Source organism: Alexandromys fortis, unplaced genomic scaffold (genome assembly GCF_014885135.2).
Source record: "Alexandromys fortis isolate MF-2015 unplaced genomic scaffold, M_Fortis_MF-2015_v1.1 scaffold_117, whole genome shotgun sequence".
Classification (NCBI taxonomy): domain Eukaryota; kingdom Metazoa; phylum Chordata; class Mammalia; order Rodentia; family Cricetidae; genus Alexandromys; species Alexandromys fortis.
This window is the reverse complement of record NW_026068015.1, coordinates 4,617,222-4,633,982: the sequence shown is the minus strand read 5'-3', so window position 1 is coordinate 4,633,982 and position 16,761 is coordinate 4,617,222. Positions and strand designations below refer to the sequence as shown.

General features: G+C 39.7%; 1 protein-coding gene across 1 annotated transcript; it reads left to right on the top strand.

The window, feature by feature from the left end:
* Positions 1-14,383: 14,383 nt before the first annotated feature.
* LOC126513802 (dolichyl-diphosphooligosaccharide--protein glycosyltransferase subunit 4-like) lies at positions 14,384-14,695 on the top strand. The gene has a single exon (XM_050162342.1). It carries the CDS (start codon positions 14,451-14,453, stop codon positions 14,562-14,564), a length of 114 nt encoding a protein of 37 aa, XP_050018299.1. The 5' UTR covers positions 14,384-14,450; the 3' UTR covers positions 14,565-14,695.
* Positions 14,696-16,761: the final 2,066 nt, after the last annotated feature.

Genomic DNA, 16,761 nt, shown 5'->3' with positions numbered 1-16,761 from the left:
CTTTCCCCTTGGCCATTTTCCCACTTCTCTTGCATTTCACTGCTGCAACTCCATTCCATCGGGTACCCTCCTCTGGATTCCATTCCCCATTCTGCCTCACTTCTGAGAAGACAGACCGTGTCAGCAAACTTTCTGTTACTGTGTTGATCATCTGGGGCCAACAGCTTGAAAAGAAGAAAAAGTTTGCTTGGGTCCGCAGTTTCAGTCTCATCAGGACAATGGACATGTAGGAAAGTCAAGCCAAACAGCTCATGTGTCCACAAAGTGAAGAAAGGAAGAAAGGGGCTAGGTGTCCATAGGTCTCCTTCAAAAGCACACCACCAGGGATGAAGTTTCTTTCCAACAAACCACATCTCCAGAAACTCTTTGCATCTTTCAGCGGTGCTACAGGGTGGTGACATGAGCCTCTAAGACACTTCATATCCATTCTGTGGCAGAGAGACTTTGGACTACTTCATCCTAAGGCGCTGTTAATAACTAACACATTTAATGCTTAATATTTGTTCAGCTAATTGATAACTGTAGAACTGCTGCTCGCTGTTTTGATTATGCTGCTTGTGGTTGTTTGGATGAGATATTCTCCATGTTTTTGGGCATTTAAACACTCGTCTCCAGTTGGTTGCTGTTTAAGGAGGATTAGATAATGTAGCCTTGCTGGAAGAAGTATATCATTTTGAGACAACTCTGCAGTCTCAAAAGACTCTGCCCTTGTGGTAGCTTGAATGTAATTGGCTCCCATAATCTCATTGGTGGTGGCTTTGTGAGAGTAGGTATGGCCTTGTTGGAGGACATATGTCACTGTGGGACCTAGCTTTGAGGTTTCCTATGCTCAGGACATTGTCCAGTATCTGAGTCAATTTCCTGTTGCCTGCAAGCTGAGATATAACCAGCACCAAGTTTGCCTGCATGCTACCATATTCCCCACCATGATGATAATGAACTGAACCTCTGAAACTAAGTGAGTCACACCATTAAATGTTCTACTTCTAAGAGTTATTTTGGTCATGGTGCCTCTTCACAACAATAGAAACCCTAAGACAGCCATATTGAGTTAACTTTCTGCTTCCTGTTTGTGGATCAACATGTAAGCCCCCAGCTACTGCTCCAGCAGTATACTGCCTGCTGCCATCCTCTCGCTGTTGTGATGATCAGAGATTCTTATCCCTCTGGAATCATAAGCTCCAAATAAACCCTTCCTTCTACAGTTGCCTTGCTCACAGTGTTTTATCACAGCAGTAACAAAAATATAGCTACTATACTGTTTCTTTGGTTTCCATGGCATCAAATATCTTTCTTCTCTGTCTGATTCTTCTCATTCTTCTTACCATATTTCCATTTTATTTATTTGTTATTATTGTTGTTTTGTTTTGTTTTGTTTTGTTTTCGAGACAGACTTTCTCTGGAGCTTTGGAGCCTGTCATGAACTAGCTCTTGTAGACCAGGCTGGCCTCAAACTCACAGAGAGCCTCCTGCCTCTGCCTCCAGAGTACTGAAGATGAAAGTCATGCACCACCATTGCCCCTCTTATCTATTTCCATTTTTTTAACTGTGAGAATTTCCTAGGATTTTGATTGATAAAAGAAAAATTCTACAATGCCTTTAATTTCATTACAAGGATCACGATATGGAAAGGGAATTAATTACTTAGCAATGGTGATCTAAACTAAGAAGACCCTTCCACTTTGCTGAATGCATGTTGACATCTAAAATCACAGCCTCTAATGCATGGCTTCAAGTGTCACTAAATCTGTCACCATTGGCTCCAAACAATACAAAGCAACAACTACTCTGTAAAGACTCTCTTCCTATCCCTAAGCCTTCTCCAGGCCATCTATAAAATAACATAAACTTCATTCCCCAAGTTTTCATTATGAGAGTAATATTCATGCTTAGATCTAAGGGGCATTATGACAGAAAATTTATGGAATATAACCATATATGTAAAGACTGGTTGGTTAGAACAGTGAAGAGGTTGAAGTGTTGTGGATCCAGAGCCTACCTACCTTATTTCAGGCTAGTGTTAGCCCTGTGAATAGACTTTCCTTACTTCTGTGCCAGCACTGATGTTCTGTGACTAATAGATAATAACCTCGGCTATTTGGGAAACAAAATTTAACAAGCCACTAGCTTCTACCCATACAGGGCTGAGATTTGTCACCAGTTAGCATCTGAGGCCTATAGAAGTGATTCACCTATCTTGCTGTAATTCTCCTCTCTGAGGTTTTCATCAACGTACTTTCAAGTTGCCTTGAGTTGTGACTTTCTTTATTATGCTGCTACACAACTCCATGAAACTGCTTACGTAGAGAGACATAGAACCTGGGATAGCATAGCTCCTTCTTTCCTGGGACATCACCATTAAAATTTATCTTCAAAACAAATGCTCCCTCACTCTGAGGTGAGAGCTGAATCTTTGACATCTACAATGCATTTCCATATGTCACCCATACTCGCTGCAGAATGTGTTCTAAGAGCAGCCCCTTTGTGGCCAGCATCATTAGTGGTTCAATGAATTTTTCTTTTGGAGAACCTTGTCTTAATTATGTGGACTCAGCGCTTCTTTTCTTGTTCATTTGGCTTTTTGCCCACTTAAAATCTCTAATTGCAAAACTGTTACAGTCAGGATTTCAAGCCTCACATTCATTTCAATGGCTTCATACACCTCTCCAAACAAAACTTTTCCTTAATACCAGCCTTTGTTTCCTATGAATGTTCTGCAGGCAGGAGGCTGGGGTTAAAATTGGCCTCCCCAGTCGTTATCTGCCTTAGCCCAGCCTTCGTTCATCTGGAGTTCTTTCATTCAGTTCTACTACTACCATTTACCCAGACACTGGGGTTCCTTTGTCCCAACACAACTATACACCTGCTGCTGTAACAGGCATGTCCTTCTTTTGCATAGTCTGAGCTGATAATCTTGAGGAACTACACAGCCAGCTCTAAAAAGCTGTCTTATGGTAAAGGAAATTTGTATCTGTCAAGAAAATCTGCATGAGTAAAATATCTTTATCAGTTTCTCTGAGCTCATCTGTTACCTGGGAGGTTATCTATGTGTATATCAGGATAGCTTTGCCACCACCTCCCCCAGCAGAAGTGCTAAGTCTCTCTTTTGTTCCACAGCTGAGAATGCCACTTAAATTTCAATCATTGGGGTCTTCATAGAGTCTCTATTCTGTGGGATCCCTGTAAGCGAACACACATTTTCCTCTTGCTAATCTGTCTACAGCTTTGTTTCACAGATCCAGTTACCCAAACTTCAAGGGAAAGTTTTTCTCTCTCCTATAAGCTCTACAGATGTAAATCTGCAGGTACCTTCCCTATGGAGACAAACTAAAACATAAACATATGAATTCATAAACATATGTAAGACAAAGATGGAAGGATTCTCTTGAAGCTATCAGAATAGCAGACCACCAGTGGTAATGGTTTATAGGAGAATCCACTTTGAAGACAGTTGTGGAAGTTCTCAAAGAAAACATTAGCAGAGTGGTACCAATTAGGTAGCCAAAAATTTGATTGTGTAGAAAGAGTAAAAGAATAGGTAAGATAGAGGATTTCTACCTACTCGACCAGAATTTCAATCAAACCTACCATCCCTGGTATATCATGCTCTAAGGGAGAATTAACATTTAATTCCCAAGATGGCTCTGTAAAGCAAGGTTGACTATAAAGGATAACTATGAAGCTGTCCTCACTTTACGATTGCAATGCTGAGCCTGGCTACCCTGCCTCAGACACTGCTGACTTATGTAAAGCTGAGATGTGAGCCCGGAGTCTGCACTTCTTGTCACTGTACTGAAGATACTTCTCTTCAGCGTCCCCACTGTGGGACTTGGGTGATTAGTTATCTGTTCACAATGTAACACGAGTCATGAGAAGATCTAAGAGATACCCTTTGTGCCAAGAGATGAAGGAACCCAGGCTCTCTGGATAGTACGTTTAGTCCCCCAAATTAAGATATGCTTCATTGGAAATTATAAAATACGAGCACAGACTTCATGCTTGCTCCTCCTATATTTCTTCACATTTGTCATGGACTGTAGGTTGCTATGGTGATAAAAACAGGCTGAGTTTTGAGGAAAGTACAAAATAAAATGTGGAAAGAAGTATGTTTTTATAAATTTATTATGTATGCATCTAAATATACCTACTCCAGTGTCATTAGCAAATAATTTACATTAAAAAACTAAAATTCTCTAAGAAAATTAATTTAATTCCTCTCTGTATGTGAAAGAATTCAAGTGGCTGGAGCTAAAGCCAAAGATTTATTGAATGTCAGTGCAGCATTAGCCACAAGCACAATGGAGTAAGAAGCTAAGCTAAGCTAAGCTGGGGCTCTTACTGACAAAACGAAGGCAGACCACTTTTATTGGGAACAAAGCAGGACAGTGACACTGATCGTTTATGTTAACTCTGGTGTTTTTGTCCCCTGCCAATCATATGTCATAGTCAGGTCTGGAAGCGATTGCAGAAATAATGAGTCTGCTCTTCTGTGTTCCATATGAAAAGGAAGAAAGTACGGTGCAGGATGGCGGAATGGCTTCTGTACGACCTTACTGATGATTAGTGACAGCCTTAGCTTCATTCCACTTTCCAGATCCCACGCAGCAGTTCTCTCCTTCCGCTGAATGCTCGCCTGCTTCAATTGTTAGTCTGAAACTGTGTAGTCTGCCACCTTCTTGCTTTCAACAATTCCTCATGTTGTCTCTCTAGAAACGGAAATGAGACCAATGGTGCTAGATGGAGTGTATTGACCACAGAGGTTGGCATGGGCATTGATCACCTATGTCATTTGCATCTGTTCCTACAAGGTAACTGTAAACAGAATTGTATTTCAGGCAACTGAATTCTTTAACTTCAAAATTCTTAAACTTCTATGCCTGCATGTGGGGTGACAATTCAAACTTTGTCACCAAAAGAATACACATCCCTGACGGAGCTGTGAAAAACACAAACAGGGTGAGCGAAACAAATATGTCCAGGAAGACAAAGTCAAACGTAAGGTGACTGCCATTTTAAAAAGATATCGTGACCACTCAGGTGGCACAACTTTCTAGGTCTGCAGCATAAACTCGAGAGTGGGATCTGTTCAATTGATACACATATTTAAGATTGCACATGTGAAAATCAGAAAAGAAAATTTGACATGGGAATTTTTAAACGCTGATTTTCCACTGTCCTTATATTTCATGAAAGTGCTAATTTAACTGTCACAGGATCTGCCAATCATTGTCACTATTAACAATTGTTCTCGGCTCATCTAATACAGTTTCAGGAACATGCTGTTTCAATTTTCCTCTAAGTTACTTGAGTATAATAGTTTAAATGTAATTAGCCCCTGTAATCTCATAGGGAGTGGCACTATTAGGAAGTGTGGCTTTGTTGGAGTGGGTATGGCCTTGAAGAAAGCATGTCACTGTGGGGGCAGGCTTTGAGGTTTCCTGTGTTTAGGATACTGCCCAGTATCTCAGTTGACTTCCTTTTGCCTGAAAGATGTAGGACTCTCAGCTACTCGTACAGTACCATGTCTGCCTGCATGCCACCATGCTACCAGCCATGACAATAATCCGTAGATATTTTGCACATCCCAGAATTAGTTGTCCCACAAAGCTTTACTTTGCTCTGTAAGTGTAAGCAGTTACTGAGCATTTGTCATTGGGAAAACTGTGTTATTTAAAGTGATCTTTGCCCGTTTTAGTGAAGATGTTTATCTAGCCTTGAAATCGTAATGTTAGACTTCAGAAATAACTAGTAAGTCTCCGAATGGCACTATCTCTCTTTTAAGCCAATCTCTGAGTGATCTCACCTTATCACTGGGCACAGACTTGGGATGACTAGGTCTATCTTGGCAGTGGAGGGGGACACAGTTGTACTGGTACCTGCAGAATGCTGATACCTGGGGACTGCTCAGTCCTGTCTTCCTCTGCCGCTTGTGCAGGTCTGCTCTAAACCAGACAACTGAGCTACTTCCTGAATGAAAGCCCATGCCCTGAAGACATGAATTTGCAAAGTCAGTAAGTGATCCACATCTAGTCATAGAGCATTAAAATCATCAGTGAACACCATCACCAACCACCACCATCACCATCCACCAAAATCACTAACCACCACTATCACCATCACCACCATCACCATTCGCCACCATCACCATCCAGCACCATCACCATCCACCACCATCACCAACCAGCACCATCACCATCCACCACCATCACCAACCAGCACCATCACCATCCACCACCATCACCAACCACCATCATCACCATCCACCATCATCACTGACCACCACCATCACTATCCACCTCCATCACTACCCACCACCATCACCATCACCACCATCACCATTCGCCACCATCACCAACCAGCACCATCACCATCCACCACCATCACCATCCACCATCATCACTGACCACCACCATCACTATCCACCTCCATCACTACCCACCACCATCACCATCCACCAAAATCACCAACCACCATCACCATCACCACCATCACCAACCAGCACCATCACCATCCAGCACCATCACCATCCACCACCATCCACCAAAATCACCAACCACCACTATCACCATCACCACCATCACCAACCACCACCATCACCATACACCACACACCTTGGTTTCCCACACTCATCCACTCTCAGAGTGGGCCTATACACAATGCAGATGCAGAATAACTAGGGTACCATCTGGACCTGCAGAATGTGATCACACTCTGCACAGGCATTAGCTACTCAAAGCTGTCTCCCATGTTCAGTCCTTCTGGGGGCCTATACCAGCTGCCATGCCTATGATGCACTTCTCTACCCCAGTCTGGATGTTTGCCTGTTACAAGTTTGTTCCAAATGTAGTGCTCTTTTGTGAGTTTATTTCCATTGACAATTTTTTTCATATGGTTTTACTTTTTTGTTGTTTCTTTGTTTTTTAATTTGGTTTTTTTTGTAAGGTGTTTTTGTTTTGTTTCATTTGTTTTTGTTTTAAGAAAGGGTCTCTATAGTCCTGATTGTTTTGGAACTCACTGTGTAGATCAAGCTGGCCTCACAGGTCACAGATACCTACCTGCCTCTATCTTCCAAGCACTAGAACTAAAAGTCTGCACCATCAAGCTCAGTTTTTTTCTATGTTCTAAAAATCTTTATTTCCTCATGAATATTAATAAATAATCATTTATGCACTGTGGGGGGTACAGACATCCTTGTAACTCACAGAGAAGCACTAATAAAACCAGGAATGTTCATCATGTTGGAGTATCCTCAATGGAGGATAAAAATCAAATATCTGCATTCCATCCAGAAAGCAGAGAGCAGATTTTGTTACTGACTTGGTGACTTTTTGCTCTTTGTGGAGGCAGGTTTCACCTCACCCAACTTTTGCTATCTGTGAAGGCAGACCTCAGCCAAGTTCCCCAGAATGATTATTCCGGATTCTTCCCTCCCTAGACCATTACTCATCTTTAGGGGAGATGTCACACGTACTTTATGCCCTGCTGACCTCGTGACCTCGATGCTCCAGGTCAGAGACCATACTAGATTCTAGGCCTTTTAGCTATAGAACCCACCCTCACAGTTATGTGTACTTTCTAAAAGAGTCTCTATGTAGCCACACCTTAAGCTCCATTGCACACCTGGGATTGGAATGATTGTTGCCTGGAAACCTTTTTCCAAATTGTACTGTGCTTTAAGTATGCTGAAAATGAACTGTCTGGCTTTAGACTCCAGGAAGTCTGATCCAAGTTGATGAAATCAATCTGCCCCGAGTTTGCATTCTTATCTCTTCTCATGGTCTGATTCCCTGTGTGATACCTGCAAAGACTCCCTCAATACACATATGTAAATCCCCAAGAGTGGAAAGTGAATATCAGCTATGTTTCAAAATGGCTATAAGAAATCCCCCACCAAAAACAAGTTTTTAAAAAATTATTACAATTTTTTTCGCAGATTGCATTCTATCCTAATAATGAGTTATGACTCATTTCTCCCCTTAATGTTTATATGCAATAATATATAAACAGTATCAAAAGAAATCACAAACTACAGTCTGGAGCAAGCGTTGCTTCATGAAGTTTTGTAATGCATGAGATTTGATAACTTTTTCTTGGACTATATTTCTCTTTCTAAAAAAATTCTCTAAGATCTGCCTAAACTCTCCATAAGAAGATTAAAGTAAGCCTCTAACCTAGTCTGTAAGAGAACTACAGTCAAATATATATAAAGTCCAGGTTGTGGTTAGTAGTACAGAATGAATTTTGATTAAAGTTTTTACTTTTGATAGTTTAGAGTGTAATAAATGTTGAGACAATATCATTGAGTGCATTTTGTAAACTTATGTATATTTCCTAAAGTGAATGTAGAATAATTATGTGTGAAGTTACTATAAGGTTTTCGAGGGTGACATTTTAAAAGGTATAAGTCATTTGTCAAGGCTGATGCCATTGCTTTTAGCCATGTGGTAACCAGTCATTCTTCCTACGTAGGAAGGAATCTCTAATTGTAGATCTTGGTAGGAAACCTGTTCTCAAAAGCTATGATGAAGTCCAGGAAGGTTCCCATCAGTTTTTGGTGGAGCATGTGGTTTCAGTGCACCTTACAGGAATTTTGGAATTCTGAGTGGGAGATGCAAGGTAAAGATGAAGCCAGCTATTCATAAAAGTTTTGCAGAGGTGAGGTTCAGTTAAAAGGAATAAACTCAGGCAGTGGTGGAACACACCTTTTATCCCAGCACTGGGGAGACAGACATAGGCATATCTTTGCATTTGTGGCCAGCCTGGTCTACAGAGTGAGTTCCAGGACAGCCAGGACTGCACAGAGAAACTCTGTCTCAACCTCCCTCCTCACCCTGCCACCAAAAGTCAACCAATATTTTTCAGAATGCTTTGTGAAACTGCGGGGAAAAAATCTTGAAGATATTTCAATTGCTTTATCTAGTATTGTACACATTCTCCACCTCGCAGTAGGCCTTTACTTGATGCTCTAACTAATAATCATAATAGTATACTCAAGATCAAAACATCCAAGGGCCTCTACCACAGCTGCATTAGCTTCTCACTTCTGACCTGTTTTTGAGAAAAATGAGTCAGATATAAGAAACAATGGACTAGTCTGGAAATTCAGAAGGATGTGTTTCCCTTTTTCTGTGGCCAGTTGCTTCCTCTATCAAAGGAGGGCAGGCATTTGTGACACTTTGTGGCTTCATGTCCAAGCTGCACATCCTCGCAGTGAATGTGAACTTGCAGCCCCAGAATTCCAACCTCCTGAAGAACCTTTGCCAGGACTCAGAAAGCCACTATGGGTACTCAGAGCCAGACCAATAGGAAGAGGGAGCATCTGGGTAAGAGCTATTCATTCAAAAGACAGATGATGTGACATCCCTGCTTCCCAATGTGCCAGCGATGTCTGTGAGTCATATGACTTACTATAATAAATGTATGTTCTCTCTAAACTAATAAAGCAGGCCCTTTTTTGCCACTAAGAAACTGGAATAAGACATAGTGAGAGAGTTGCTTAAACAATTGTTTTTTTATTTCCCTCCTATAAAACAAAGAAACTTGCTGTGATAGGAAATAAAAACCTAGTACATAAAGTATATCCACTATAAATAGTTCCTCATAAGAAATTATCTCCAAAATAAAAACCAATAAGTATCCTTGCTATGATAAAACACCAGTTCTAAGACAGCAAAGAGATTTGAAGAAACTAGATCTCATTGAGTTCAGCTCACATTCATCATCAGGATAGGGAAGTAGCTCCCTTGTCTAATCTAAGCTGAATCACATACACAATATGTGCTCTCTGTGACAGCAGATGATGGAATGGCAAATGTCATGCAACAGCTTCGGTACTGCTCTTTAGTCTTAGGATAGTTTTTTTTCAGACAGCATATAAGTCACTGGGAGTCATTTTGTATACAATGAAAAGGCTAATATCAATCTGCTGGTTTTCGTTTGGGTGTGTAGACTTTTATGAGTTACACAAATGTTGGAAAGATTTTTGTGGAATTAGAAACACATCATTTCATTTACAAGGAATGGAGTCTAAAGAAAACTTCTTCACATTGTCTATACTTCGTTTTAAAATTTTTATTATTAGTGATTATAAGAACATGGTGTTGAACGCATACGCTCTTTGCCACTTCTACTGTAAGAGTGAAGATTCTTCTCAGCAGATGGACTGTGACTTCCGGAAAACATGGGCATCATGCTGAAGGAGTGCACTCTTATACTGATGGGTCCACTGGAACGCTTTAGAACAGTGGTTCCCAACCTTCCTGCTGCTATAGCCATTAGTTCCTCATGTTGTGGTACCCCAACCCTAAAATTTATTTTCATTGTTACTTCATAACTGCAGTTTTGCTGTTATGAATCATAATGTAAGAATCTGTATTTTGATGGTCTTAGGTGACCACTGTGAAGAAGTTGTTTGACCCACAAGGGGTCATAACCTGCAAGTTGAGCTCTACTGCTCTCGAGGGACTACAATCACATCCATAAAAAGCTCAGTTTCCTTGAAAGAAAAAAGAAAAGGCTCCAGGTTAGCACATGTGAGGAAATAGAAAGTAGCTGGTTACTGTCTAGACTATCTTGTCTACAGGCCTGTTCAGACCATGATCCAGGATGCTACCCTGGGCTTCCATTACAGAATGAGTGTTAAGTTTAAAGTGGGTCCCCAAAATGTCTATGACACTAACAATGTCTCAGTTACAGTCTCAGCTCAAGTTGAAGTCTGGCTTGGTAAACAGAATGATTGATAGCAGATAAATGAAAACCTAAAGTCAGCATCCCTCAGAAATTTGTGATGTGGGCTTTCATCTCCAGGAAGAGCCACTGCTTTTCTTATCTCTTCTCCAGCATGTAGTTCACTATTACAACCTACATACCTGTAAAACTAACCCATCCATGATAACCCCTAAGCTCTTCTGTCTCTTAACTTATACCATAGTCCTCACATTGCTGGGTGCTGTGGTGCAAGCCTTTTACCCCATTTCTTGGAAAGCAGAAGCAGGCAGATCTTTGTGAGTTTGAGGCCAATCTGGTCTACATAGTGAGTGCCAGGACAGCCAGGTAGAGACACCTTGCCTCAAAAACACCAAAATAAAAAAATAAAAATAAATTTTAATGAAATTCCCCATACTAAACTTCTGTGCTGTTTCCACTTATATGCTTTGTCCCATAGCCAAAACATCTGTCTTTTAAAAAGAAAATAAAAATTGGCACCATCCCACATCCCTGTATTCCCTACTCCCAACCCTCACCCAGTTGCCAGTTTGCTATTTTCTCTGCCTTCTGAGAGATGGCTATGGCAGCATTGAATCTCCCCCAAATAAACCTTTCATGGAGAGCTCAGGTTCAGTGGCTTCATTGTGCCCTAGCTTGCAAAAAGTTTTGGATATACTCATTCTCTCTTCAGCATCATTTTTCAGAAGAATGGGTCTCTGGTAGCAAACTGAAATTTCCTTGGTAAAAAGTAGGTCTACCAGGTTAGGGTGAGGACAGTCAATACTTGTTTCTCAAATTCAGAAAGATAAGCTAATCCTTGAAAGAAACAATACTGAACTTTAAAATTTGGTGCCTGTGATTCATCAAGGCACAGCAGTCAAAAACAAGGCTATCTGAACATTTTTTTTGGATCTGAACATTTTTAAATGGTAGTTATGTGCCTGAAAGTTCAGCAGGCTGATTAGTAAGACCTAAGTTACATAGCTCCAGAAACAAGATCTTGGGATATAAGTACAAGTTGGAATTTCTTTTGGTACAGCACTTTCAGTAATGTAGTTGGATACAAGATTATCTTAAAATAAAAATCAGTAGTCTTCCTGTACACAGATGATAAAAGGGCTGGTAAAGTAATCAAAGAAATAACACCCTTCACAATAGCCACAAATAGCATAAAATATTTTGGAGTAATTCTAACCAAACAAGTGGAATACTTGTAATACAAGAACTTTAAATTTTTGAAGAAAGAAATTGAAGAAGACACCAGAAAGTGAAAAGATCTCCCATGGTCTTGGGTAGGCAGAATTAACATAGTAGAAATGGCAATCTTACCAAAAAAAATCTACAGATTCAACTCAATTCCCATCAAAATCCCAGCAAAATTATTCACAGACCTTGAAAGAACAGTACTCAACATCATGCGGAAAAGCAAAAATCCTAGGACAGCCAAAACAATCCTGTATAATAAAAGAACTTCTGGAGGCATTGACAATCTTTGACTTCAAACTCTACTACAGAGCTACAGTACTGGAAACAGCCTGGTATTGACATAAGAACAGACAAGAGGACCAATGGAACCAAATAGAAGACCTGGATATTAATCTTCAACCCCCTAATTTTTGACAAAGAAGCAAAAAATATCAAATGAAAAAAGAAAACCTATTTAACAAATAGTTCTTGCATAACTGGATATCAACATGCAGAAGAATGAAAATAGACGCATATCTATCACCATGTACAAAACTCAAGTCCAAATGGATCAAAGACCTCAACATAAAGCTAGCCACACTGAACCTCACAGAAGAGAAAGTGGGAAGTACACCTGAATGCAATGGCACAGGAGACCACTTCCTAAATATATCCCTAGTAGCACAGACACTGAGAGAAACAATTAATAAATGGGACCTCCTGAAACTGAAAAGCTTCTGTAAAGCAATGGACACAGTCAACAAGACAAAACTACAGCCTACAGAATGGAAAAAGATCTTCACCAACTCCACATCATACAGAGGTCTGATCTCCAAAATATACAAAGAAATCAAGAAATTGTTCATCAAAAGAATAAATAATCCAATAAAAATAAAGTACAGACATAAACAGAGAACTCTCAACAGGGGAATCTAAAATGACTGAAAGACACTTAAAGAAATGCTCAACATCCTTAGTCATCAGAGAAATGCAAATCAAAACAACTGTGAGATTCCATCTTATACCTGTAAGAATGGTCAAGATCAAAAACACTAATGACAACTTATGCTGAAGAGGTTATGGGGAAAAGGGAACACTTTTGCATTGCTGGTGGGAATGCAAGCTGGCACAGCCCCTTTGGATGTCAGTATTGTGATTTCTTATGAAATTAGGAAACAACCTTCCTCAATACCACTTTTGAGTATATATCCAAAGGATGTTCAATCGTGCCACAAGGACATGTGCTCAATTATGTTCATAGCAGCATTTATGTCAAAGCCAGACCCTGGAAACAACCTAAATGCCCCTCAACAAAAGAATGGATAAGGAAAATGTGATACATTTACACAATGGAGTACTACACATCAAAAAAAAAAATAACATCTTGAATTTTGCAGGAAAATTGATGGAGCTAGAAAACATTATTTTGAAGGAAGTAATCCAGACACAGAAAAACAATTATCACATGTACTCACTCATAGGTGGTTTTTAAAAATAATGCAAAGAAAACCAGCCTACAAACCACAATCCCAGAGAACTTAGACAAAAATGAGGACATTAAGATAGACTTACATAGATCTAATCTACATGGAAAGTAGAAAAAAGACAAGGTCTCCTGAGTAAATTGGGAGCATGGGGGCCTTGGGAGAGGGTTGAAGAGGGGAGAGGCAGGGAGAGGAGCAGAGAAAAATGTAGAGCTCAATAAAAATCAATAAAAAAAGATACTGGCAAAAAAAACTTGAATTTAAAATTATTATTATTATATAAATAACCTAAGAAACTTCACATCAATCAAATAATCCAACTAAAAATTGGGATACAGATCCAAACAGAATTTTCAATAAAGGAATCTCAAATGGCTGAGAAACACTGAAAGAAATGTTCAATATACTTATCCACCAGAGAAATGCTAATCAAAGCTAATTTGAGATTCCATCTAACACCTGTCAGAATGGCTAAGATCAACAACACAAGTGACAACTCATGCTGACAGCTCATGTGGAGCAAGGGAAATGCTCCTCCATTGCTGGTAGGTGCAAACTTGTACAGTCACTATGGAAAACAATTTGGTGGTTTCTGAAAACTGGGAATTAATCTACCTAGAGATCCAGCTATACTACTCTTGGACATATACCCAAAAGACATTCCACTCCATCACAAAAACACCTGCTCAACTATGTTCAAAGTGGCTTTATTCATAATAGCCAGAAGCTGGAAGCAACCTAGATATGCCTCAACCGAAGAATTCATTGAGGGTTTAAGGGGAAGGGAGAGGAAGAGAAGGGAACAGAGAAAAATGTACAGCTCAATAAAATCAATTAAAAATAAAAAAGAATGCTCCCATGAGAAACTATAATTATGTTTGGTGGCCCACTACAATATTAGTTTGGCAAGTACATTATATGAGAAATGTGTTTTCTCCTCAGTTTTGCTGGGTATCTAAAACCATTAAAATTTTTAAGTCTATTTAAAAAGTAGATGGAGGAGTTCTGGCTCAGGTCTCCTACCTCGAGCTATACAGCGAGCGGTAGCATCGGAGCCGAGTGGAGCTGGTCAGGATGATCACGGACGTGCAGCTCGCCATCTTCGCCAACATGCTGGGCGTGTCGCTTTTCTTGCTTGTGGTTCTCTATCACTACGTGGCAGTCAACAGTCCCAAGAAGCAGGAATGAAAGTAGTGCTTTCTCCGCCCCAGGGTTCCAGGACATAGTCTGAGGCAAGATGGAGGGTGTACGGGGCCTTCACACTTCACTGCATCCCTCCTACCCATCACAGCATACAAAGCAACTTCACCTGAATTTTTCCAAACAACTTTTATTTCCTCAAAGTCTTCCTTAACTCTATGGAACAAGAAGCTGCCACTGAATAGGGCCCAGTATAGGGGCCGCTTTCTTTTCTATTCCCTCCCTCCAATACAAAAATATAGATATATAAAAAAAGTAGATGGAGAAGATTCAGTGGTGCAATTAAATAGTGTGGTTGTGGTCACAGGAATAAGGAGAGCTTCCAAGAATTTGTCTGAGAATAAAGTTATAGGCCACGGTGATTTCACCAAACTACATAGAAAAAGCCTTAAAAAGATTTTGATTTTTAGATGTTGATAGCTGCATAAAATAAATGGATAAACTTGAATGCTTACTAGTAAATAATTTTTTAACAATCACACCAAAAATTAGTAGTGTTGCCTTATTTCTTTGTTTCACAGAGGAAATCAAGGCATACATGTGCTATTTTCTCACTAATTCTAAATTAGAGCACACCAGTGCATATTTGCTGCCTCCCTATTTGGATGGCATAGACTATTGAGACACCAGCATAATAAAGCTTCCGGGAGAAAAAGCATGAGAAACAAAAAGAAGATAAAGATTAAAGATCACCCTGAACCCATGGGTATCATTCTATTTAACATGAACTCGTATAACTAGACCAAGCTACTCATGGTGTACTTTTCCAGAATCTCAAAATGATTTGACATTCATTTTGAAAAAAACAAAATAAAGAGGTCAAAGGATAAAAATGAAATAATATATGAGGAAGGAAACACAAAATATTACCAGGATTGAATATGACTTTTGGTAAATGCAATTTTAAATGAATTGAATTACTGTGCATTATGGTTTAAAGGAAACAAGGAAAGGCTCTCAATTCTGGTAAAAGCTGTCAGTCAATATTTTTTCTTCAAGAAATATTTTTACAACATAGATAAATCAGTCTTGACTAGATTATATGATGTTAGAATATGCTGTGTAGACTGCTGAGAGAGAAAAGACATCATATAACCCAGAATTAGACCCTTTATACTACAATACCAACCTGCTGGGCAAGAGGCGCCCACTGATGTAATAGCGGCATAACTGTTATGGGGGTAACCAGTGCCTTTCTGAATGGCTATGAGGCCTGCATCACATGCTGGGTACTGTACACCAGGCCAAAAGCCCATTGCTTTTAAGCCCTTAATCATTGTTGTTTTGCTAAATTGTCTTGCTACCAAGCTGTATTCTAACAGCTTTATTTGTTTATTCCTATAGATTTGTGTTATTCTCAACTTTCGTCAGCTTCTTTTTGTAATAGAAAGCAGAGACCCATGATCAAAATGCCAAGTGTGAAAGTTCAGCTTTCTAACTCAACCTTTCTTATACAGGGTTCAGGGAACATCATGGAAGAGGAGCAGAAAGAATGTAAAAACCGGCAGATGGGGAAGAACCTATCAAATCACAGTAGTTATGGTTATCACCACAAGATCTACACAAGATCAAGCCTGTCAAAAGCATTGCAGTTGAGGGTGGAGTCCTTGGAAAAAGATTGTTGGCTATTGATAGTTAATGAGGAAGAAAGAGTCACTCTCCTTTGGAGGCATGGCTTGCTGCTAGGTGGTCCATGCCCCAGTGGCGGGCCCCACACTCATGTTCATATGGGAAGAACTAATTGTCTTGGTGGTTATTAATAACAAAAAATGAAGTTGGGAGTGATTTGGGTTAGGAACACTAGAAGAAGTTGGAGGGAAGTTAATGATGGATAGATGTGATCAAGATGAACTATATAAACAAATGTATACAAAATGTCAAAGAATAAACAAAGCCTTTAATCCCAGCACTCAGGAGTCAGAGGCAGGCCGATCTCTATGAGTTTGATGCTAGCCTTGTCTACAAAAGCTAGTTCCAGGACAGGCTCCGAGGCTACTGAGAAACCCTGTCTCAAAAACAAAACAAACAAACAAAAAAGAATAAACAAAAGGTAGATAGTACTTTAAAATGATTTTACAAGGTCCTTAAATGAAAGCATTTTAATTATATACAATGTATAATACTTTGCTTTTTTATAAAACTTCTTATAAAATGTCATCAATAAATCCAAAACATTAAAAAATAA

What these genes read in the sequence shown, in the direction of transcription:
- LOC126513802 (XM_050162342.1), top strand. Translation starts at nt 14,451, where the DNA reads ATGATCACGGACGTGCAGCTCGCCATCTTCGCCAACATGCTGGGCGTG.